The sequence below is a fragment of the Clytia hemisphaerica genome, unplaced genomic scaffold (genome assembly GCF_902728285.1).
Source record: "Clytia hemisphaerica strain Z4C2 unplaced genomic scaffold, Clytia hemisphaerica genome assembly, whole genome shotgun sequence".
NCBI classification, from domain to species: Eukaryota; Metazoa; Cnidaria; class Hydrozoa; order Leptothecata; family Clytiidae; genus Clytia; species Clytia hemisphaerica.
Genome location: NW_027103979.1, coordinates 2,460,295 through 2,486,746, shown reverse-complemented (window position 1 = coordinate 2,486,746; position 26,452 = coordinate 2,460,295). Strand labels below are relative to the sequence as shown.

Genomic DNA, 26,452 nt, shown 5'->3' with positions numbered 1-26,452 from the left:
TAATTTACTACATCCGCTTCTTACGAATTTCTTTTAAAAAGGAAAGAGGAAAAATAATGAGTTGGCGTTTCCTTAACTCGTTAGCAGTCGGAGTTGACATAGTGGTAAGAAGAATTATGAAAATCACTTTAGATTCAAGTAAACAACTTTTCAAAGATGAAAACGTGGCCATTGACATGTACTCTCGGGTACCTAATAGCCGCCCCCTCCCCCCGCTTATTAATTTTTGGGAAAATGTTTTTGAAAGCTCCCTCTTTTGTCCTAATTCTGATGTACTAGTCGAAAATTTTCCACCCAGGACATTCTTATTCCAACCCCCCCACCCGCTTATTAAGTTTTGAGATTTTTGCCGTTATCTGATATTCCGATGGGGAATTGGCGGTCAATCACGCTAAAGCTTTAAAGGGGTGGACCAATTTTTGCTGGAACAAAGCATTCTTTCAACGTCCATCTGATGTTCATCAAGTCCGTATAACGTTAGACATAAGACATATTATACCAAATCTAATGGTGATAGAGATTTAAATAAAAAAAAAAAAATAAGTTCAATCACATGTAAATTGTTTCAATTTTAAAGTAAAAACTTTATCAAAGGTTTTTCTATTAGAAACCACCGCTTGACGATTACAATGGCCTGGGAAATCCAGAGAGGGTATCCGAAAATGCAGTGCTGGGATATTGAGATTTTCTTTCATGTCTTTAGCTCACATGGAGGACAATTGAAATAACCACAATAATTCTATTTATACTGAGACGATTAATTTGTCTGAGACGAGCAATTTAGAAAATGAGCATTATGGAGGAGTGTACTTTCCATTTATGTTTCAATAAATAGGATCTCCTCCAAAGATCACATTTTACAAACTACTCGTCTTCTCCCACGACTTTTCCGTCTCAGTATAAATGGAACTAATGTCATACACGTGTCAAAGAGTTTTAAGATATGGTATTTTTTACAAGTCACGATCATTATCAATATTATTTTACAAGAGTATATTGGTCAAAAAATCTTTTGTCAAATCTCTTTTTTTTTATTACACAAAACAACCTGTATTAATACATCTAAAAAAGATACAATTATAAAATTTATTACATTATCCTAAAGCACACTATTTTACAAGAACCGAGCATCAGATTACTAATTTCCACACCTGCTACTTACCATGCTTTAAAACACCAAGTCAAGAATAAAATTCAGAAGCATTCGTTTTTCACTTGGGGCTCTCCTACGCTGGTCACTTTTTAGGAACACACCCCCTCGCACACCCCCTTCTCACTTACCCGGTGGAATACCCCCCCCCCCCCCACTTGAGTAAAAAATTCTATGTATTTTTATTAAAAAAACCTTACTGTATTTTTGTAACCCTACTTTGAAGCCCACGAATACACCCTTTTTTATAAGAATATTTATTGTCAAACTATGAATACGCTAAGAATATCTCCATCGTGGAATTAGGCAACTGAACTTAAGAACACCACTTTCTCTGTTGTAAATCGCAAATTATCCCCAGGAAGGCACTTCTTAAAAACAATGTCAATTCATGCTTCATGCTAAATTTGGATCCTAACCTAAGATTACTGTAAAAGTGTTTTAGGATGATTTTCCTCAAAAAGTTAAGATGAAAAAAAAAAACATTCTTATAAAAAGCGCGTAGAAATAAAAGATTAAAAATCGGCATCATATTTCTTTGTTCAATTTCCGAAAAGGTTCCAGTTTACCAAATGTCAATACAAACATAATTTTAAAATGGCTCAAAAAGGGCCACCCATAAATTATTGTCTTTTTTTGGTGTTTCTTCAAAATATGTATTTTTAGAATTTTTTCTTTTGTGCGTACTTGTGCTTCCGACGATTTGTGATGCTTCTAAATTACAAGATTGATTTACAATCTGATGTGCAAATGTGCAATTATATTCTTGCTACCACGCACCCAACACACAAGGGAAACTCACTCTATTTCCACCATGGTGAAATTTTTTCAACTGTTTCACTTTTTACCATGGATAACAATCGCCAGTGCAATCCCTTCGGAAACTCTGAATTTCCCCTGTTGAAGGATCCATTAATGTGGTGTAAATGGTTGCCTGGAAAAATAAAAAATGAATTAAGAAATTCAATTTCTGAAAATAACCACAATTAACCAAGATACAGACACCCTTCTTAGGGATAGGATAACAGAAAGGTCCCACCCACAACGTTGCTTCGAGATTCACCCCTTGGACTTTCGCCTAAATTTTATAGAAAACTTCTAAATTTCTGGTTTTTATATTTTTGACGGCCTTAGGACGAAACCTACATTCTGTATATTTTTCTTACCTTGTTCAAGACAGGGACAGTTGATAGCACGTTGTACAACATTTCGAAAAAATTCAACTAAAATGAGAAAAGGAAAATTTTCATTATGGCATTTTCCACCTTGGGAAGGAGTATTTCTTTTCTTATCGTTTGTTTCTAGAGATATTCATGGACATCTCATATCTTGCACATATATCATGCACTACGTTACTTAGAGTGCAAATGTATCCTACATGTTGTGAAAAACTTTACTGTTAATATCGAACCTTCTTCGGAAAAATCCCTTCCTACATAATAATTTCTCATGCAACGTTCTCATATAAGGTTCGAATGTTTTACGGCAGGATATGGCTATCTACGAGACTTACCTTTTTGGTAGAGTTTTTGTTTGTCATTTGTTTCAAACAAATATTAGCTGGTTTTCTTCGGTTGTCATAGAAAGGTGGTTTCTTCCAATTATCGTAATTTGTTTGCACCAAGAAATTCTGCTTGTCAGATAATCTGCAGGAAAAAAATACAAATATGAATCTTCATATCATCAGAAGCCCAACTACCTATAAATACGCATAAAAATCCACCCCCTGCAAGAGATTTTTGCACTAATTTACTGGGGTCGGATGACTTTAAATGCATTGATCTCTGCTGGCGGAGCACTTCAACTAGAACCCAACCCTCTTTTATGCTGGTTTTAGAGCAATGGCTGATTGTATGAGGTTTTTTTAGCCATTATTAGAAATCTAAAGGAAAACTTTTTTTATCATTGGCATAAGTTAATCGATAAGACGGTGTCAATGTTCTTTCATAAACGAAATAAAAGACTCAAGCCAAAGATTTTTCTGTTATCGACAACCTTCATAATAGTGCTTTAAAGTCAATTTTTAGACAGACTAAAAGATAATCAACACCAAAAAAGATTTTTCTATTTTGGTGTTCTTGCGACCCTACCTGGGACTCATGGAAGTGAAAAAGGTACCCTGACCAGCAGCACATCCCCGTACCCCTAGGATTCTTCAAGTAGTGTTTTCTTCAGGGAACCCTCAACAAACATCAACTTCTTCCAAAAGTTTGAATATTCTAAAGCGATTGGTTACCTGAGAGGTTTGATGGATTGTGTTTTTGATCTTGTGATGATGGTTCCTTGGTGTTTCTCCGTACCGGCAACGATGTAGTAAACAGGTGCCAGCAGTCGTGATTCTGACAATCTCTTGACTGCATCATCATAGCTAGATTAGAATGATAAAACCATAGTTGCATTCATTATTTTGATTACGTAATGTTTTCTACGGAGAAAACCCAGTTTTTTCCAATTTCTCTCCATCGCTTAAATTTTTACCAATACTAAGAAAAACCCGGGGAGTTCCGTAGAAAAATAATCACTTCATGAATATCACGAAATCAAGTACAAGGTACGCTTCTGTGATATAATTATCAGTACAAATAGAAAGGCTTTCGAACCGTATCCTTTTGGCTACGTGAGCTGCTGAATGTCCAGCATACATTGACAAATTATTTTTCTCAAAGAAGAGTGACCGTTAGTTAGAGATATCTTCTAACCTTAGAGAGAATTCCTTAGTGTCTACAGCTTTGTAGCCCTAGAAAGTGTGAATGGTGAAAGAAATAACTTTGATTGTCCTTAAAGACTAACTTTTGCATAAGCTCTTGTTTTGAGCTGTTTAAAAAGTTATACCTCTCAGCATTTTCTAGGACACTTCTTGCCAAGATACTTGCAAATTGTTGTTCAGTTGATCCAGACAAAACCCAGTGGACTACACCTAAAGAAGAAAGGTTTTGATTTATCAAACATGGCTGATTCACAGTCTAAATGATGATAAAGACTTTATTTTTCGGTTTTGAAAGGTTCTTTCATCGATTCTTAATATAAATTTTTGCCTTACCCATTGGTCCTCCAAAAAATGTATCCGGGCTTCTTGAGTTCAAACTGAATGAAAATCTTTCCTGGAAATAATAAAGACAAATAAAAGAGGTTTGTCAAGGCGTTTGTTTAAGATGTTCACAATGTTGTTTTAACATTCACCTGATGGATGTTATGGATGTTAAATGGACATTACTATGAATCATATTTACTGAGGATTTCAGAATAAGCTGAATTCGATGCTGGTCGCTGGACAGTCACCAAAGAGAAAATAATACGACTAAGATAAAGGTACACCCTGTAAACTTCTAATTTTTTAATCGATAATTACTTACAGGTGCAATTCCAGTAAAAACTCCAACAGTGCCAGCAAATTGAACAGTCTTGAAAACAGTTTTACCACCAGACTAATTGAGGCAAACAAAGGTAAAGTTAAATTTTGTTATCAACACACAACCGCCCTAAGACCAACTTCCTTTTTTCTACTTCTGGCGTGATAGTTCATTAGTAAAACAATTGTTGGAAAAAATCCATCCGTAAAATAATTCGTAACCAGGCCATAAAAGGTATAGATTACGGCCTACTGAAGAATTTTAAAGCATAGCTAGATAGCATATAGCCTTCGTTAAATGGAATGCCAATCATCTTTGGAAAATTTGAAAATGGAAATAGGGTTGGAATGAGATTTTACCTGGTAATCAACGGCGATGGTCAGTGGACGAAGAAATTCAGCGATCTGCCACGTGTCTCCTTTTGGATCCCACCTGAAATTATAGTGGGGATAATTGAAAAACTATAGAGGAGATAATTGAAAAATTATAGTGGAGATACTTGAAATATTATAGTGGAGATTATTGAAAAATTATAGAGGAGATAATTGAAGAAAACATAATGGAGATAAGTGAAGAACATGCAAAGTAATCAATTCCAACGAGAGGTAGACCTTTCGGTTGGAATTTGAAAAAATGTGGCTATATTTGTTTGTTTTGCGTTCTTTTTTATGTTTTCTCTATAGGATAATACGGATACTTGACAATTCGAATACTTACCCAAGGAGTGCTCCCAAATCTAAATTTCGTCCGTGGTAAACATGACCTAAAATTCAAAAATTCATTTACATAGAAAATCTGATACGATAAACAACATTATACATCATCAGAAGCTCGCATTTCCACGATTGAAAAGGTTGGCTCGTAAACTCGAAATCTCACAGTTTTCTACAACCTGTTAACTTTAAAGATTTTAAATTTCTTTAGTGGTAACTAACCAGCTTAAGGATTGGAAGGATTGGAAGGATTTTTGTTGTGTTTTTACACTGACCTTTTTCATCTTCGGCAATTATGGAAGTGCATACTTTTTCCAATTCGTAAAAAATGTTACATGCCAAGATGTGAGCTGTAAAGTAAATTGAAGTTTTAATTAGTGGACCTAAGAGCGAATCAAAAATGCTAAAATTGAGGCTCAAAAGTAACCAAAATAATGTTCAAATAACGTTCAAATGTGTATTCATATTGAGTAATACAGTGCAGCCTATGAAATCATTAGGTAATTGCTAAAAAATGGAAATCTCAAACAGGCACTCTAAGGAAGGTTTTTCTAATTAGAGTGGATACCTAGGCTAGATAATTTGATGTTTACACAACTTGCCCTTCTAAGTCAAACAAAATGCATACTTTCAGAATAAGAATTTGACCTTAGGTCATCTAGGTAGACCATGTAAACAACATAAACAAAACAATAGGAAAATAGTTCAGAATCTGGATATTTAGGTAGTTTCACTACACAAAAAATGCTATGCTTTAGTCTAAGACAAATCACTATTTAAGAAATAAGCCCAACGCCGAAGAAAATTCGCAAACAGTTTTATTTTCCAAAAAGAGTTTACAGTCGGTAGAGTTTGCCAGTCTTCGAAACTCTCCCGCCGATTTTTTTCCGTATACCGCCATAACGCCCTACCGCTAAATTTTCCCGCCTTTTACTATCACTGTAACGGGCGATAGAATCGTCTAAAAATGTTAAAAATACTACACTTACCAAGGGGCATATCAACAGCTTTTGCGATTCCAATGATCTCATCGCCATACGGCTTAGGGAATTTCTTGATGCCTTTTTCAAGAAAATTGGTCAGAGTGTTGAATAAGAACGATGGCATCATACCACGAAAATAATCCACGAATTTCTTTATCTGTAAAACGAAAAATGAAGAGGATTTCTAAACTACTGTTTGTAAAGAATACTTTCTCAAAAACACCTTTCTATTTGTAAGATTATGTCCATCCTGAGCTGCTCCCGTGGATAAAATGGTAAGGTGGCAGAAGTTGCCCTCCCAGCTGGCACACAACATTGGTTCAACGTTCATCTAACGTTATATGGACGCTGTAAACATTAGATAAACGTTGAAAAAACGTTATGTGCCAGTTGGGCTGGTAAAATTTTGAATAAGAAGAATACCACCAAGCGTCTGTTGAAACACGAATTTTCATTTGGCTTGAAGTTTTTTCAAAGTTCTTTGTCTTAGATTATCATATGATGATATACCTTGTCAGCCCTTTTTGCGCCGACCCTCATTTAGCGCCGGGCCCCTTAAAGCCGTCCCTTATTACGCCAAAGCTCTACTTTTCCCTTTTTAGCTCGGCCCTCATTTCATTTCGATCCCTTACGCAGGCACTTTTATGCCAGCGACGAAAAAATAACGCCATTAAGGGCCGGCGCAAAAAAGGCCGATAAGGTAGTTGAAATGTCCTATAGACAACACGACCAAGTATGAGGACTATAAAATGTTTTGTTAATGTAACATACCCCGTCCTTTTTCTTCATCACAATATGTGTCCATCTTTCTTGCGGAGGTAAATCAAGGTTCACTACAAACTCCTCGATCGCAATGCTGCAAAGAAATGAAGAAAAAATTCTCAATTTTTGTCCAACTTTCACCCTATCAGATGATGAGGTGGAAGAAAAGAACAACCTGTCTCCCAGCCCCGCAGCGCAGGAATGTTTTCCTACAGTGGGGCTGAAATTGTAGGGTATTTTTTCTCATGGAACCAAATTTTCCAGTGGGTTGGGGGCACCACTAACTAGGTCTCTGACAAAGGGGTGTGCAAAATATGTCTTTATTAGGCTACTTCATCTGATTAAATAATATTTTAGTCTACACAATAGAAAGCTCCAGGCTTTAGTCTACACAATAGAAAGCTCCAGGCTTTTAGGCCTTACACTCTTAGGAGTTTTACGCTCGAAACGAAGGAAGATAATAATATTTGAGAATTTGGATCCTCTGAAGTATGGACGAATTGTATCTAGAAGTATCGGTGGACAACTTAATTTTAATTCTCTTGCGATTGTTTTACTTTTCGTCCTCCTAGCATTTCTCCTGCTTATCTCACTTTTTAGTCAATAAAATTTTAGTTCAGATGAGTGGCTTTGAAATCTTTAACATATATTCTTTCAGGAATAGTTTTCGGAGTTTTTGATTTTTCTAAAACAGCGATGCATTGTGGGATTGTTTCGGGAGTATTACAATAGAATTCCCTCTTTGGAATTTCAAAGAGATGACAGATGTTATCTGTTGCAAAACCCAGCTGGCACACAACGTTGTTTTAACGTTTATCTAACGTTCTATGGACGTTGTGAACATTATATGGACGTTGAAACAACGTTGTGTGCCAGCTGGGAAACCCTCTTCAGTAAACTCTATATAATAATGCTTATATTGACAAAAACCTTTCGTAAATTGATGATGACTATAGAGTGAGCGGTGAGCTAATCGGATCAAAGTTAAACGGCGCATGTTTGCTTCTTGATATGGAGTGATTAGGTATACACTGCGGTTTTAAATTTGCTTTTATTTTTTACTTTTATATTTCAATTGAAACGAGGTGTTTTGTTCTTATGAGAAAAATTGAGGTATTTTGGTTGAGGTATTTTAAGTCGTTCTTATTTCAGGTGTTTTAGAGTACAATTCTTGAAGTTTGAGTTTTAAGCCTAAATATATTCTTAACATGTTCTTATTTTCACTAATTTCCAAAGAAATCGGGTGTTTTAGAGCCTGCAAAGCCTTAAAATGTTCTTAACTTGAATTGGATCCTCGTTGTTCTTAGAAAGTTGTTCTATTAAAATGAGTGTAGCAGTTCTATCAATGACTGCAAACTATATTCAGGTCAACCAGAAGCTTTTAGCAGACAACCGGAGACATGGTCAACATTATGACAGTTGACGTCAATCAAACTGTGTTTTAGATATGCCTTGTAAAGTGTTTTTGTTAAAACAGATTCCCCTTGAGACTTGCAGACTTGTCATTGTTGTTATTATTAAGTGTACAGGCTAATTCTTTCAATGATAGAGGGAATTTTTGGCATCCTGAATCCCTCTTGTGGTATCTATTGTTTTCACTTAATTATCGAAAATACGCAAACAGTTCTTGCACTTTCTGTTTTGTCAAAAAGTAAATAATTTCCTGGTTTTAAAATTGCTTTTAATGATTACCAGAGCGCCGTAGTGCAGTGGTAGAGCATCCGGCTACGGTTCGCAAGGTTAGAGTTCAACCTCCAGCCGGGTCAAGGATTCCCAAAATGGTACTTGATGCCTCTTTGATTGATGCTCAGCGATTAAAAAAAGGATCAAGGGTAAGTGGAGCAATCCAGGGAGAAAGAGTGGCGCCCCTCTCCTACCTTCGAGTTAAAGATTTTAAGCTCTGGATGAATATTGTTTATCCCTTAAAATCTATCGTATTCAATGTTGATCAAGTCAGGAAAAAAGGGGAAATTTCAAAATAAAACTGCATAAACAACATCATTTTGCGGTTGAAATGTTTTGATGATTTAGGCGCTTAAAAAATAAGACAACCCCAAATTCGTGTGTAGTGTCTTCTGATGAGGTCTTTGCAACAAATCATTTGACAGGCCATGATTTATGACGTCATAGCATTTCCCATGAGAAAATGGGCTGAAAACTGAAAGATACCACAAATAAACGCTAAACAGCAACACTATTTTCGCGATAATAGTTGTTTATCAATACTCGGCGAAAAATGTTTCAGAAGACTTCTAAGGATTAATACTCAATCACTGGTTTAATTGATTCAGAAAGCATCGGATACCAATTCTACTCTTAAGGACATGTTTTTTTTTGACTGTACCAAAATCAGGTTTTCGAAAATCGTGAAAATCACTTTATTTTAATTCGCATGATGAATTTTCCCTAAATTTTGATATGTATTGAAATTTGGGAAGGGTTTTAAAATGAGCTATTTGAAATTTCAAAATTCGGAGTATTTCAGGATTAATTAATCATTGAGTGTTTTGGATCATATCTCACTCCATGACTCATTATTCGGTCCTGAGGAGGTTTCTATGCATTTCTGAGGTAGCCCAAAATCATAAAATAGCCTGAGGAGTAATTCTTTTAAAGGCCGGAGTGAGTTATGATCAAAACAAACAAAGGACTTTTTTAATCATTTTTCACTCATTTTAACAATTCTCGTTTTCTTTAGTTCGTTCCTTTCTTATCAACTAAACAAAAATCTCAAATCACTTCCCCGATAGATAGACTTGTCAGGAAAATATATACGATTAGAATTAGCACCTAGATTTCAAAAATGATCAATTTGATCCCATTTTCCTCCGGTTTTTTCCAAAAAAAAGAGGTCGATCGTGAAAATTCAATCCTTTAGCTACACCCTGATAAAAGTTTCGTATATAAATTGGACACGACAAAGGCCAAATATAGAGCCGACTTTATAAATCCGAAATAGACTATGATTTTTTCGGAAATAATCCGGATTCAACAAGCGATATCTTAAGTTCCATAAAAGCTATTAAGATCGGACAAAAAGTATCGGACGGAGCTACTAATCTATTTTCTTATTTTTGAATAACGATAAGAAAGGGTTCAGCTGTCTCTGTTAGTGCCGATTTGAACCGGGTTGGTTGAAAATCGGCATTTTGGTACAGTCAAAAAAAAACATGTCCTTAAATCCTTTGGCAATCGTCGACAGGATCAATTTCGGAAACATCTTTCAAAACAAATGAGAGACACTGGTTTGCGTGTTGAAAACAATAACGCCCACTTCTGAAACAATTTTTTTTAAATCTTCATATTTCAAGTACCAATCTTTTAAAGACGTCGGAAGTGAGATTTTATTGTTTCAAGAGTTTTCAAAATATTTTGAAATGTCATAACTTTTAAAACATATTTTGATGCTTAATTTCTAGTGTTTATATTGTCCAAGTGAGTCAATTTCCCTTTTAATGTCAAGACCCATATTAGAATTTCTTGAACCAAAATGGCTCTCAGTACCCCCTTCTCGCAGACCCGGTGGGATTGTAACAGCCAGTGAGGGTAAAAATAGCGCGAGCCAAAGCTCGATGGGGATTGATATTCCAATGTTTTTTTATGGCTGGGGATTTGAATTCCATTGTTTTCAAGTCAGAAAATTCAGTTGGGATGGAAAAATAGCACAATATTTTACAGTGAGGATTTTACAGATTATTTTCAGTATGGACAAAAATTATGGTTTTCCACTTGGGATGATATTTTGGCCAATTTTTCCAGTTGGAAACAAAACCTTTTGATACACAATAAATATAACTTACTTTTCTTTTGGTGGAAACGCATTTGTCCTGCAATCTTCTAATACCTGATGGAAAATGAGAAATTGTTGAAATTAAATTGTGGGTTAAAACAAGTAATTATGTCTAAGACAGGGAGACCAATTTCTTAAGCAATCAACATTTTTGGGGTGGCTTTATCGGTCAATTATAGTCGCTAGAATCTAAGTTGAGTTTAAAATTTCTTTTCAGTTACCAGAAATTTATTCAACTTCCCAAATCGAAATACTTTCAGGACATGCATGAATAGCTATCTCTTATCATTGATGCATTTTAAAAATAACGTCTTTAAAATTAGTCCCAGCTTTCTTCAACTCTTAAGTAAGGGTATGATGTGATGAAATGGGCGTGCTGTTTTAGAAATGTTTAGTAAGAAATTTGAATCCGTTTGTGTTTTTCTAGAAATCTCTGGTAACCAAGGGCGTTTTATATTTGAGTTTGATAATATAATTTTTTTATTGTATGTTCTTTGATTTGTCACTAAATTGTTAAGATTTTACGAATTTTCTTTTATTTGTCTTACATTTCCTTTTGATCCTTCTAAGTTTGACGAAATTTATAAAATTTTAAAACTCATACACTTTTCAAAATAATTGAGAACAGTAGTGAAACAGTGTGGCTCGATACCGTTAATTTGCAAGCGATCCCATACGATCCCTTGTCAGTAGAGACAACTAAAACCCTAAACAACTTGCAGTTTTTCCAATCGGGAGTTACAGTTACGTTCGTGAGAAAAGATATGTGAAATTTTAAGCCTAAAAAGCGGTATCTTTAAGTCTCGGCAGGTTGTCTCTTAAACAAGAAATTTCAATAGTACTCTACACGTTGTTTTTTTATAAGAACAAACTATATAAGAGCTTGCCAAAATATTAAGAACAAGTTAAGAACATTTTAAGGCTTTGTGGACTCAAAAACACCCACTTCTTGGGAAAATTGTCAAAAATATTCACAAAATGGTCAAAATAAGAACATGTTAAGAACATTGTTAGGCTTAAAACTCAAAAAGTTAAGACTTATAAAATTTTGGATGTTCTTATAAAAAAAAGCTTTACTGTAGCCAATACATGATGATGTCAGTAATCTTAGATAAGTTTGTCAAAAATTTTCTCCAACATCCGTCATAGACTCTTTAAAAACATGTACTTTTTGTTGTTAAAAGATTATAACACCTCATTTATAGCACGCCAAAATGCCTTCAGAATGAATGTTTTGTATAAAGGACCGACACGAGCATACTAAAATTGGCTAGATAAACCAAAAGAAACAAGTTGCTAAATAAATAGTGGGAACTAATTTTCATGGTCGGAAAAAATTCCAAATAATCGCCTTTCGCGGGAATTAATTTCCGCGATTTGCAACAGATTTCTGTCATTTTCATAAGGATTTTTTCAAATTTATTGATGGGGATTGGCCAACTTGTAATTCGCAAGATCTATTTTTTCAGTGTTGCCGAACAACCTAAAATGTAATGTTTTACAGTTCAACCTGAAATGCATACCTCAACAATTTGTTTGCATTTGTTTGCATTTGTTTTGCTATATTTTCTAATTTGTTATTTGCTCACGAAATTTTGAATTGACAGTCAATTTTTCTTTTCGTAAAAAGTTTGATGTTTATTGTAATGCGATTTGTTTGATATGGATCGTACTTTAGTGACAGAAAAAAAAGTTGACAGGCAAGCGTGATCGTCATTTTTTTGAAAAATTAATGTAAGCTCTATTCAGACATAGTAGAAATAGAGCAAAAAGTAATGAAGGGAACAATTTTATACTAATTAAATCACTACTGTATAACACGCATTATTATCCGACGCGCGTAAATAGCGACATTTGATTGGCTTCTTTGCTGTCCGATATTTTTGAATATATAGCTTCCATGGAGGCTACATATTTCAAAAATTGACGTCACACAACGAGTCCCATGACAACTGAGCATCTTCTTTTTGACGTTACGTCACAAAATGAAAATAAGACTTTTGAATAAGAAACTACCAAGAAACCAGACTTACGAGCTTATAAATTAGAATTATGTTTGAAAACGAGAAATATTTTAGCGATGAACGGATAATAAACCATTTATTTGGACGCAGTCTCATCCAATATTCGACTTTGTCCAATAACTGCTTATTATAAACGACTCAAGCCTATGTAAGCTCCTAAAACGAGTGTGATGGCATAAGATACACCCCTTTGTCACAGACCCGGTTTGATGCCCGCTCCATTGGAAAATTTGGTTAAGAATTTCGTCCACGGAGGGAAAAATACACTAAAAGCCCCACTTCGAAATCAACTTTTATTTCATCCCCAGAAATTCAATTGAAAAATTGCCCCCGGGGGCACCCGTTCTAAAAACAACCCTAACGATCGGCCCAAAAATTGACTTTCAAAATCGAATTCTTACTTCATAAGGCTCATTATCTAGACACACGGATAGGAAATATACACATGTACAAGAGAGTGAGCAGCACGCTATTAAATAATTTAGTTTAATTTCCTTCCTTACAAAGGAAGAATTCATTTCATTTGAAAATTTTCATAGAAACAAGGTAATTTGCCACCCTTCATACAAGTACCCTTACAGTGTAGCATGCAACACTGATCAAAAGCTACCTTTACGGTGTACTAGCTGAACCTTGAAAACCGACCCTTAAGTGCCATACATCTAGTAAGTCACTTACCCTGAGTGCCCCTCCCCCCGGGTTCTACCCCTATTAGGATATCGATACTGTAGAGATTTTCATTCCATCGTGGGAAGAAGATCTACCGGGGCTGTGAAACAGGGTTGTTATGGAAACTGCACTGAATTGAAGGCTGTGTGACTTGAGCTTACGAGTCAAATTTACGCTTTAAAGGTTTTGTTTTTAAATAAGAGTGATATCGTTTGCTTACTCATCAATTTCAATTCGCAATCTTTATAACATTGGATTGACGCGAATGTGCAGCAATGTTGGTCGCAGAAAAAGGAAAAGAAAAACATTTTTTGTTTATATCAGCAGAATATAACAATAGGCAGACACTGTCCTGATATGAAATATGTGTCTGATATGAAACGGGAACACTTATGTAAAAATAAAACCTTTAAAGGGATAAGCTAGTGATTAATGTATATTAAGACGGATAAGGATCTTAAAAGCTAACGGTAGGTGAATAAACAAACTTGAATCTGTACACATTTTTTATAAGAACAAACTATATAAGAACATAAGCCTTCGTGGCCAAAATGTTAAGAACAAGTTAAAAACATTTTAAGGCTTTGCTAACTCAAAAAACACCCGATTTCTTTAGGAAATAGGTAAAAATGGTCACAAAATGCAGGTGGAAATAAGAACATGTAAAGACATTTTTAGGCTTAAAACCCAAAAAGTTAAGAACATCAGAAGGCTTCAAAAACTTTGGATGTTCTCATAAAAAAACGTGTACATCGGAAACGAACCTGACAACTGGTTATGGCACAACTTGCAAACAAAACCACAATTACAATCATCGAGTTCATCCTTGCCAAGAATATTTTACGATTTCGCATTTATTTCTTTATTATCCTTTTTTTTTTTTATATAGCGATTTTGGTGTATATGTCAATCTGATATCTTGATGATTTGATAACTTTACGATTTGCCAACAAAAATGTCCAATTTTCTTCTTGGTATTGTGTTTGAGAAAAATATGGGCCAATCTAAAAAAGACAAAATAAAATGATAATCGATGAGATTCGGTGAAATCAACCTAGCTGACACACAAACAGGGAAAAGACGTTCCCGTGTTCAAGAAAGAACTGGGTATCCTCCAAAACTACTCAAGCGCTTAAATAGTGTGTTCGCACTTTGGAGGGCTCCTTAAATAGGTTGACACCCAAACGCAATTGTTTTGATCTTAAGTTTTTTTACACTTTAGTGACTTCCGATTTTCATACTTCAAGCCCTTAATCAAAAACATTGAAATGTGTCTCTTTGGTCTCCATTGTTATGAAAACTTCTTGAGAGATTGCATCCTTTCATGTTTCAATGTGTGACAAATTGCGAGTGTGAAAATTAGCAGTATCCTTTTTCCTGTTTGTCACAAATTAGTAAGGCTACAAACCAAACCTTTCAAGCGCCACCGACATCATATGAAATAGGGCGAATTTTTTATTCGGTCTTGTACCGACATGCCTGGACCTAGGAGCTCTGCGACCCACATCACCTTGTTTTTTTTTTTACCCAGCCCGAATAAAAATGTCCAAAACAATTTTCTACGATGGAAATGGTTAGCTTTCGATTTGTCTAGATCCCGATTGATTTAGGAAAACGGTAAATCAGCACTAGTATCGCCCCCGATTTCGCGGGTCAGAGCTGCGGGTTCAGCCAATCCGCCTCCCTCAAAACGGTGCTGCATAAACTCGCTATTATTCTAGACAAAGAACTTAGTTGAAGCACCTCACGTTGAACAGAAAAAAGTTCTTCAAGTTTCAAAAAGCTAATCTTGAAAATAAACTAACCACGTTCTCCAAAGACACTTGTAAAAATAAGAAACGAAATTTTTAATATGCCTCCATCATTTTTGTAGTCAAGCCATCAGATTATATTTACTGACAAGTCAATACCAAATATTTCATACCCACTTTTCAAAGAGACAAAAATATTTTATAGTAACCCCCTTTTATGATTCTACTTTGTTTGTCATCGCAAAAAACAACAACAGTATTTTCAGAATCATTCGAACAATACAAGTCAATTTTCCGTCATAGATTAGGTTACAAAAAAATTATTCTTGTGTCAAAGTTTTTGTGTTTTTTTGCTGAGTATGTTTCAACATATATAAACATGGAGATGTTATAAATGTTTTCAAAAACATGCGCCAGCCTCGTGTCAACAACTTGGTGTCGCCAGAGTCTGGTATGTTTTATGAATGTGCTAACTTTTACTTTATGCCGTAGCCGCCAATTGCCACGCGGGCATTTTTTTGTCCGCTTTATCCCACTAAAACCGTCCCAGTCCTTTTTTCGCAACTAAAGACAACAGAAAAAAAGTGTAAAAAAAGGATTGGATCGAGTTTAGGGTGGTAAATTAAATAATAAAATGGCACGCGCCTGACCATGCGTCTGACGCGGTCGAAAAGGTGTATTGTTTTTTACAAAATTTCTTAAGTCATACATGAAAGTCAAAATCTGAGAATGAAACAGGTATCCTTAACAGTGCGGACTCTAGAGCACCCAACCCCTTAGGAAATTGTTACAATTCTGCTAAATATTCCTTGTGGTGAAATAACCCAGATGATATTGAAACAGTTCTTTAGTTGGAATTCCGAAACATGTATTTTTATAAGAACAAACTATAAGAACATAATGCGTCGATGACAAAGTTTTAAGATCAAGTTGAGAACATTTTATAGGCTTTGCGGACTCTGAAATAACTGATTTCTTAGAAAATGGACAAAAATGTTCACAAAATAGTGAAATCAAGAAAATTTTAAAGAATATTTTTAAGCGTAAAACTCAAAAAGTTAAAAGAGAGAGACTGTTAAGAGCGGTTGCATTCACTTCATTGTAAAAAATTGAAAACATTTTAAGGCTTCAAAAAATTAGGATTTTCTTATAAAAGAAAGGTGTAAGAGCCGATTAAAAATCATCAAACACTTGACAAACTATAGCAATGGATTAACGGTACATTTTATTTAGATTTCACGTACCCATTTCGAAATTTTCAATTTGATGCTAATTTAGAGAATGTTCTATGTGATGTCATTATTTGATAGTTTTACTTTTGAAATCCTTAAAGCCGATTAAGTAGAAAGGAATTCAAGTCTGAAGTTTTTGCTTTTATCAGCAATCAGACCTCGTGGTGTCATTTTTTACGCTTTTTTTCCATTTAAGATTAATTAAGGAGGATATAATCCCTGTCAAAATGAATGAACTTAGATAGTAACCTTGTTTTTATACAGCAACCTCGTCCCCAGGCTTTACTTTCATTAACCAGGTGAACGCCAGAGAATCTTATCGGTAAGCATAAAAAAACCGATAATACTGGGTACTCCGTGGGTACAGTTACTCCCCTTATTCCCGTAAGAATATCCGCGTATAGTCATTTTCTCTTTTGATTATAAATATATTAAAGATTTTTTTACTTGACCTCTACCAAACCTTTTTAAACAGATAAAAAATGACAACTTGAAAAATATTTCAGGCTGACATATATGCTTATGTTATGTTTAGAAATTCTGCGAATCTGAGCCTTCATTTAACGCGTAGACGGTGAATTTGAAGCCCGATTGACCAGAGTGGAATATTCAACCTTTGTTGATTATAAAGCCATAAAATTTTCGCCGCTTTAAAAACGACAGATGGTATGTAGTGCTTTCTTTGCAAGGTTTGACCTAAGTGGAAAAGAACATATGTTTGCAACATTTTAATGTCTTTACTTAAAAGCCTACTCAAATTTGTCGGAAGCATATCTCTAGACATGTTTACTCATGGATAAGCAATATTATATATAAGTGGTTTTTTTGTGAATCGAATATGAAAGAATGTTACTTATTTCAAAAATTTCCCGTAAATGCAATTTTGAAATCGATTGATAATAACCTCTTTCGATTTTTCAAAATGACGGGAAATTGCAATTTGCGAAATATTACGGGGGTTTGATTCACATACATCTAGATTTTTATCGGCGTGGGAAAGCCGTCATTTTACATCGAACTTCCGAATCATTCAGATCCCCACATCTGGATCTTTTCATCAGATGCAAATTCTGAAATACTTTCTAAAGTCTTCCCTGAAAAGTATTGAAAATAACTAAAGGTCAGATCTGGTTAATATATCTCCACAAAGAATGGAAATATAGTTGACGCGCTCGAATTCGACGGAAATTGGATTCTCATCGAATAAGTTAGCATATCAAATGGTAAAGCATCATTTATGAGTGTTTCTTGTTGACGGTGACTTTCAATATTATCCAATAATGGAGCCTATCGAATAGTAGAAGGTCGAATTAGAGAGCATAAACTGTAGTTCATAAACTTGCAGTTTCGGGCTTTATAAGGGGGTCTATGTAACAAATCATGCATTATTAAAATAAACAAAAAGAACGACAAACTTTGCCGTCCACAACCCCGACTGAAAGTGATTGTACCACCCCTACGGATTCCCCTTTGTCTGTCATGGGAATTAACTACATGTGGTTTAAAATAACGACAAATTACGCATACGTGTTACAATGGCAGGATTTGCAAGACAAACCTACTGTTATATAAGCTGATCCTCTAAGATCTAAGAAAAACTGTTTTTGACCTTCATGATTTTTGGTAAACTTCTGTAGTTAGACTTCATGTTTATGTAGGTCAAGTAATATATTCAATACATGCTTTGGACATGAAAATTTGAGGTAGGTTGCGACAAGTCTTTTATAATTTAGTTTAAAAATTTCTTGATAATGTGAAAGAGCTTAAAATAATCGAAGTTGAGATATCACCATTTCAAAAGGTTAGAATTGCGAATTTTGATTAAAATGAATTTTAATTTATTGTAAAACTGATTAAAAGCAATCAGCTTTAAAGTTCATTTGATTACAAATTGAGTCTGGGAACTATTCCAGCTGACGAAATTGTAAGATCTTTGACTGATTGCACCAGTTTTCTTAGAATTTTCCGCTTTTTATCAGTCCTTTACAAAGATGCCCCCCCCCTTGGAATAGATATTCCCTCTTTTTTCTCCGGATTGTAAAAATCTGTTGTGATTTTCATTGTTTTAAAATTCAGCTATCAAGATGCGGGGGGGGGGGGTTACTGTGTGAAAAATGACCCTTAGTGACTTAATTTTTGTGAAAAGTTGCCCGGAGACAAAATCGGCGAAAAAAAGCGGCCCTTGACTTAGAATGAATATTTTCCGAAAACAGTTGGATTCTTTTTAATTTTCATGGTTTTTCATGCCCTTCAAAAGACCCAAAAAGGGAAAATCCCGACCTTATTATTTAGACTTGTGTTGTTTTTAACCCTGTTTTTAACTGACTTGCAGAAGGTAAAAACCCAAACTTTGCCGTTCGCCCATATCCAGCACCCATTTTAGCCTAAAAAGCGAATACTCGGGGAGAAGACATAACTTGGACCCCCCTATATGGACCCCAATATGGACCCCATTGTGGACCCCAATATGGACCACATTATGGACCCCCTCAAAAATGGCGGGAAAGCAGTTTGGTTAAAGAAGCTTTATATTTGACCATCTGATCATTATTTTGTAAAAATAAGTCATTTTGTCAACATAAGGACAATAGAATAATTGATGAGAATTGTATCTCTAAAACTGCGCTTCCCAGTGTTTGCCTCTTGACAATATTTATCTATTTATATCAAAGGCATCTCATTTGGTACAATTAAAATATTTGATGTAAATAAAGCTTGCAGGTATCCCAATTAAGTGCCCTGACTATATTTTTGTCGAAAAGTGTCACTTTGTCAGGAAAATGACAGGTAACGTCTTTCTCGTGGAAGAAACACGTCCTTTCAAAACTTGAAGTTATGTAATGCTCTGTTCATATGAAAACAAAAATAATAATAAAAGTACTATTTTCATATCTCTAAAACAGCTCTCTTGGAGCATTTAATGTTTTCATTGAATCGCAATCTATATCCATTTGCACCGCCAGCATCCTATTGAGCATGAAAAAAACACTTATTGTAAATTGGTGTATACACCTCATTTTTTTTGATAATGTTCTTATTTACATAACTTAAGTGTCATTTTTGTCAATATTTGGGATTGACGATTTGTCATTGAAATCTTCTAAATAGCATATACATCATTTCCATTGCATATATTATTTTCATGTTATATATAAATTATATGATACGAGCGTGTTACAATTTTTCTGGTCTGTAATTTGTATGATCTGTGCCCTCAACCTTGTTCCCTGCGCATTATCAGCTTTTTGATGCTTACTGATAGCGCAAGATAATACCCTGGCATTGGCTATTCTCTGGAGTCAATCAGTAACGTAAATAAAGCCTGGGATACACGGGGACGAGGTTGCCGTGCCCTGTGTCTAAGGCACGTGTGACCTTATGTTCTAAAACATAATTGACCTTATGTTCTAAAACATAATTTCAAAGTTATTTTTGATAATGAAATGATTTTATTTCAAGAAATACAAATAAATAGCCGGTCTATGAAATTTTAAACATGTGATAACCATGATACAATTCGACTGCGTGGTGGAGTGGCGTTGTGATGCAATTTGCAATTTTTGAGGGGGTCCATATTGGGGTCCATAATGGGGTCCATAATGGGGTCCATATTGGGGTCCATATTGGGGGGTTCAAGTTATGTCTTCTCCCGAATACTCGGGTGAAACAAGGCATGTCCCAAATATATTTTGCGTGACATAAAAAACATCGAAAAAACACGTCATAAGTAAGATTCAAATGACGTCATTATTCAAAAACAGCGATAACTTCAATTTTATTAATGCAATCAACACCAAATTTTGACTGGAGTTGTAAATTAATGATTCTGAAATATTTATTCAAAAATTTTCAGAAAATTTGAATGACGTCATTTGTTGTCAGGAAAAATTAAAATACGTCAAAAATTGCTGACGTCATCATGAATTTTCAGATTTTTTTTCATGAAATTTTTAGAAACGTTAATTTACATCTCCAGTCAAAATTTAGCTTTGATTGTAGTAAGTTAATCGGAATTATCGCCTTTTTCAATAATGACGTCATTTAAATTGTCTTTTTGACGTGTTTTTTCGATGTATTTTATAACGTCAAAATCAGTTTTTGGCCGATATCTTGAGATTGGCTTGATGTAAATTTTTGACCCAGCACTTTTCGGAATACTCTCGTTGATACGATTCTTTTGACTTATAGAATATGAAAGTTAATGTATAATGGGAAGCGGTGTGCGTCACGCAAAATATATTTGGGACATGCCTTGTTTCACCCGAGAACCCTCGGAGTCCACCCTGGGGTCGGGAATACCATACATCTAATAGAATTGAAATATAGATATATCCTATCTTATGTCAAAAATAAAAAGCCATCAAAGATAGTATGAAACCAAAAAAATCAACAACATAAAAACACATTTTCTTTCAACGATATTTCGATCTATATAGATCTTTATCAAAGTATTCTATCCTATATGTATATTATTGGAAATTTTGCAACGGCTGCATTCGAAAAAAGATTTGACTGGTCGATTTCAGTAGATGCGATTATTATGGTAGAGCTATTACCTAAGAAATGGACATCCCATAATGCATTTAGTAGATAGTCCTCTTTCTAGTGGTGCCATTCTGTGTTATTTCGAACAATGGCAAAAAATTTCATGTTAAAGACTCATTTTTTAATAATGGTTCTCAGGTATTTTCAGATCGGTGAATATATATAAGATAACTGCGTGCAACTAATCTAAAAAAAAACGCCTCTCCCTTATTATTACTTGAAACAGAATCCAACTCCAGCTCCTATTAAATCCCCTGCCCCCTGCATATATCGAATTTGGAGGTTTCGGTATTATTGTCATGGAATCGTAAATTGACCCGAAAAATGGTCAAAATTGCAGAGCATATAATTGCTTTCCAGATGATGAAAAGATTCGGGATAGATATCTTGAAAACCAAAAAAAAATACCCCTAACATCTGAAAAATACCATCAAGTTTCAACCTTCCCCTATTTACATTACTTTGAGAGTAGTAGATAGATTAAATTCCCAGGTCATTAAAAGTCGGAAAGTTTCCACCACTGTACCCCTTAATGAGGCATCCGATCAAACTATGGTAATTAGATATTTTGAAATCTACCCTCTAGAAAATTGTATAGAGCCAGAACTCAAGCTAAATATGTCAATAGAAAGGGAGTCGGGTGGTCGTTAAAGTCTAAATAGAAAGGTGGTCAGGGAGGGTTACCGGCTAAGTGTACTGCCTCTAGCTGGTGGGGGGTGTATTTTTCAAGTTAGATTTGATTTAATTAGTACATTGCACTAAAAAGGGTGGTCCAATTCTTTTGGAAAAAATCCAAAAATTAAGTTAGTACCCTATGGGTTAGTACACTGAGTTGATACTACCACCTGAGGTGGTTTACCTTTGATTATTTCTGCCAAACCATATTCCCAGAGCCTTTGGTTGCCAACAATAATCAACTTCGTTCACAAAATTGAAATAGTGTAACTGAAATAGAAAAATATTGTGTTTTTCACTATGCAATCTATCTATAAAAAATTGAAAAAGTCAATGTTTTTGTTACTTTTCAAAACATCTGGTATTCACTTGTTATGCTACCTTCCTTAAACATTTTAATTCATCCGATATTTTGACATTAAACACCAGTTTGTGAATTATGACGTCATCGACATCGCGACTGCTTAAGTTTGGATGTGGAGTACCCAGGGTCACAACATCAGCAAAGTTAAAAATGATGGGATAATGCATCTGTATGGTAGGTATGAACTATCCCCGGCTAAAACAGAGGCTTCTATGGTCCATATGTCAAATTTCCCATCCTGAGAAGTGTTCTTAAGCCTTTTAAAGGTTTTGACTGTTGTGTTTTTTATTTCAGATTCGACCTACTTGCCAAATGTCGGCCAGATGCTGACAAATAATTTTGGAGTGACTCATATTTGACGAATAAGATAAGCAAAAAAATTTAATTATGAGACGAAAATTGTAGAAAAGCGATTTTTCAAATATCAGTATTCCATTAGAAGATCTTGGAAAATATGGTAAATTTCTGGCCAAGAAATCGAAAATGCTCATGTCGGGATATACCGATATCTGCACGGAAAGGATTTAAACCTGGAAAAAACTGTATGGTCTTTGAAGTTTTATAAATAATCCTAGGCGGTCTCTTAATACTTCGTACATCTTAGAGGTCTGAGTCCTGATGCACCTTTTGGAGAAGAACATAAAAAAATTAGGCAACGAACCCACAAGTCATAATTTCTTGTTTTCATGTTATTGTTTCAACAATTAGTGGAGCTATGTTGAACCACCCACCACTAAGACTAAAGATTGTACAGGTTGCAAAGAACTCTACCGAAATCGGAAAGATCTCGCCATCTGAGAAAGAAAACTTTTTTCCTATCTGAATCGTATTCGCACGTAATTAAAGCCCATTCGCTTAAATACTTAAGTTTTACGGCCCCAGTAGATCAAAATTTATATCGAAGTCCCAACGGAAAAAGAAATTCGATTGTTCTCAAAAAATCCAGTGGGAATAGTTTTTGAGTGCAATTCTTTTCAATAAAAATATTTAATTTTCTTAAGGAAATGAAGGTGAAAAATGATGAAAAAATTAATGAACTTTTTATCTTTTGATGTTTGAATTCTTGGAGGTACATTGAAGCATGGAGGTATAAAGAAACAGGAGAAGTATGCTATTGTAACCAAGCTCGCCCTACGATTAAAAAAGTTACGATGTATGCATGCTCATAATCTCATATATCGTGCATTTTTAATGAGCTCTTTTATCCATAGGTGAAATCCTATTGGCTCATTTAAGCTTTAGAAATTAGATGAGACGAGATTCATTGTTTCTGACATCAGTGTAAGAAAATATTTGGACTAAAAAAAGGCTTGTAAACTTGGCAATCCTTCATCAAATGATAAGATTTTTCGATCAATGTTTTCCTTAAGGTGAACTCTATTGCTTGATACTTTCCTCTAAAATTCTCCAGCGCCTTTATGTCTACACATTGAGTCTGAAATCGTGTGTGCTTATAAAGAACTTTTCATTTTCTGGCTTGAGAAAATATCTTTTCAAAACAAAATTGAACGGATAGCGAAATGGAACATAAACTTGCTTCGTGGACGAATTTTTATCTAATTTTCGTATATTAAAAGGCGAGAATCTTCAATACTGATTATTAGAATGTTCATAGCAAACTTGAGGGCGAGCTTAGAATTTCTTTTGATACATTTTATAAAAGAAATCAAAAGACTTTAACGACCAATTACCGACACATTCAACTCCTGTTTTTCTTTATACAGGGTGTCCCTAATAAAAGTATCGAGTTTGAACATGCGATTGAGTAAAAAAGTTTGTGTGTGTTATCGCTAAAATATAAGAACGTTCTCCATCACATAGGCTCATTACAAAAGGTAGTTACAACGTATAAATTAATCAATAGCCCTTTTACTATTCCCCTGTCGCATAAATGTACGTCTTTAAAAATCAAAATTAATAAAAATTCAAATTCCCTCGTTTTACTTTTTTATTGTTCCATACATTCCATTTTTATTATTTTCATAGTTTTGCATACGATTCTTTACAAACACGTTTTAATTGTTGCGTTTTTCTCATGATCGTAATTTCGTTGCATTTGTAAACAGGCAGAGTATGTTTTTATTGTTACGTAATGACAAAGAAAAAAGAGGGAGAGCTTAAAATACAATTTTGTGAATACACACTTAAAACTTTCTACTCAATCGCATGTTCAAACTCGATACTTTTATTAGGGACACCCTGTACCTCTATGATTGAAGCCTTTTGATGTCAGCTATGGAGTGAAGCATTGGTTGAAAAGATTAGTCAGTGTACACTTTAAAAGCGTCATTGCATTGCTTATAAAATGAAAATTTTTCACGAGCCGCTTACCTGCAAAGGTAACTCTTCACACGTCCCGCCAACACCTCATCAGTAAAATGAAAAATCCATACTAAAAAATAAAAAAGAATTTCAAAATTAATTTCTCAGCATTTTTATTCCTACATGTTGTGAATGACATTTCATATGAGTCAATCGAATCAATTTCCTTGGATTATATTTTTCTGTTCCTCTCTCTGTTATGAAATTTATATCCCGGTCATTTAACCTTTTCCGATGACCCATCCTCCCTTTTTTCTCATATGAGACCCCACACACAAATAATATATCTATATAGGTTATACACATATCCGAAGACACGTGTTTCGTCCTTCCCAGGACTCGTCAGTGCGGCTCGGGTAAGCGAGCATAGACTGTCACCAGAGTGCTCAAAACACTAAGTGTTGAGCTTCGCATAATTAATCGCTTGTGGTGAACGGAGAAGCAGAGTTATAAAAGTAAGTAATTAATAAGTTATAAAACTAATATAACTGTTCTGAGCTAAATTTTCAGATTGACCGGCTGACTTATAAAATGTGGAAGGTGGCCAGTCAAGCGAACTTCAATTATGATATCTGTTACAACATTATGATATTCTTATAATATGGTGTGATCTCAAGATGGGGGCAAGTGGCGGGTATACCCAATCTAAAAAACAATTTGATATAACTTTGATGTGTGAGATTGAGCTACATATTTTCTTTATAACCAACCCTAATTTTGGACTCAGGGCTGGAGTTGCTAGGGATTTTCCTGTTTTCAGCCAAAAGGTTGCTTTTGAATTTTGAGCCAAAACTAATGCCTAGCAACTTCAAAATTTTTGGCTTGTTATCTCAATTTATGTCCAAAATACATCGGTACACACATAAATCCCCAAATAATGTCAAAAATGTCTTTTTCAGGTATTTTTGGTTGCTTTCCCGATTCGTGCTCAGTCTCAGGGCTAGGTTGCTAAGGACAAGTTGCTTATTTTTTTTCCATTTGTAATGCATTTAAATTAGCTCAATCACTTCGTTTGATCTTCAGGTTTTCCGAAAAAGTGAAAAGATCATAAGTACAATAATTTTGTTCCGAATTCTACTTGAATACTATCCTACTTTTTCTATTCGCCCTGTGGATTACTTTTCAATGTTTCTTTTTGATAAATCCCTTTTAATTTCTCAAATCCCTGGAATTTAAAGTTAAGTTAATTCTTCTTTTCCAATTCCTACTTACCTATTGGCACACCATTGTTTGTCGAAGTTGAACTTGTTTAGAGATCTTCAAAGGTAAGATTTGTTGCACCAGTTCATAGAAAAATGCCATCCAAGCCAGTACTGTTGTCTCTAGAACGCTGGTTGCCCACATCAACTGGTTTCCACTTCACTATCTCCAATAGAGTCCCTGCAGCAGCAGCACGGTTCGTTCAGATTCAGTGTAATGGAGTGAAGCGTTTGTCCCGCAGCGCATTCAATCTCTCATGACTCTACTCCACGAAAATCCGTCGATAACTTACCGCTTCGTCTTGCCAAAGGTTACTGATTGAAATTCTCGTCCGACCAGGAAATCAGCTGTGTTAGTAACTGGTACTTATTTTCTCTTGACATTTTGAAGTCTCTGGTAAAGAAGAAAAACTACTTGAAATAGTTTAAACTTTTATCCTCATCGTAAACTATACTTAAGTCTCCAACAAGCTAAAACCAAGTTTCTTGCTAGAAATGACACCTAAGATTTCAAAAAAATTTTAAGTTGTGGACAACTTGGGAATTATAAATCCCCACCCACACAAGATATTTCTCCACTGGCATTAACCTCTCATCTGATATTCTCACCTGGTCATTGGAGATAGAGTTGAACATGACCTGCACTTGAATGAAGGTCCAATTCCATTGATATTAACTGCACTGAGCACAATTTGATATTTTGTGTTTGGTGAAGGTTTTTAAGAAGTCGTCAATGGATGTATCGGGTTTCCTCGTCTACAAAAGTTTAGAATAATGAAAAAGTTTTATCAGACTAGAGTCTATGCAACCTCGTTCCCTGCGTATTATCAGCTTTTTGATTCTTACTGATAGCGCTAGATAATATTCTCTGGCGTCCATCAGTAGTGTAAATAAAGCCTGGGATACACGGGCACGAGGTTGGA

General features: G+C 34.9%; 1 protein-coding gene across 3 annotated transcripts; it reads right to left on the bottom strand.

The window, feature by feature from the left end:
- Nucleotides 1-1,301: 1,301 nt before the first annotated feature.
- On the bottom strand, nt 1,302-25,923 carry LOC136810990 (acid ceramidase-like). Of its 3 annotated transcripts, XM_067067597.1 has the most exons (17): nt 25,543-25,923; nt 24,340-24,400; nt 21,829-21,914; nt 14,206-14,445; nt 10,759-10,802; nt 6,968-7,052; nt 6,203-6,353; nt 5,489-5,563; nt 5,218-5,263; nt 4,860-4,932; nt 4,504-4,575; nt 4,191-4,251; nt 3,983-4,067; nt 3,387-3,518; nt 2,664-2,796; nt 2,317-2,373; nt 1,302-2,084 (listed from the first exon to the last, which is right to left on the bottom strand). In XM_067067597.1, exons 4-17 carry the CDS (start codon nt 14,293-14,295, stop codon nt 1,995-1,997), a joined length of 1,194 nt encoding a protein of 397 aa, XP_066923698.1. In that variant the 5' UTR covers nt 14,296-14,445; nt 21,829-21,914; nt 24,340-24,400; nt 25,543-25,923; the 3' UTR covers nt 1,302-1,994. The 3 variants fall into 3 exon arrangements, with proteins under 3 accessions (XP_066923698.1, XP_066923699.1, XP_066923700.1); XM_067067598.1 differs by lacking the exon at nt 21,829-21,914; XM_067067599.1 differs by lacking the exons at nt 21,829-21,914; nt 24,340-24,400; nt 25,543-25,923 and adding an exon at nt 15,247-15,356.
- Nucleotides 25,924-26,452: the final 529 nt, after the last annotated feature.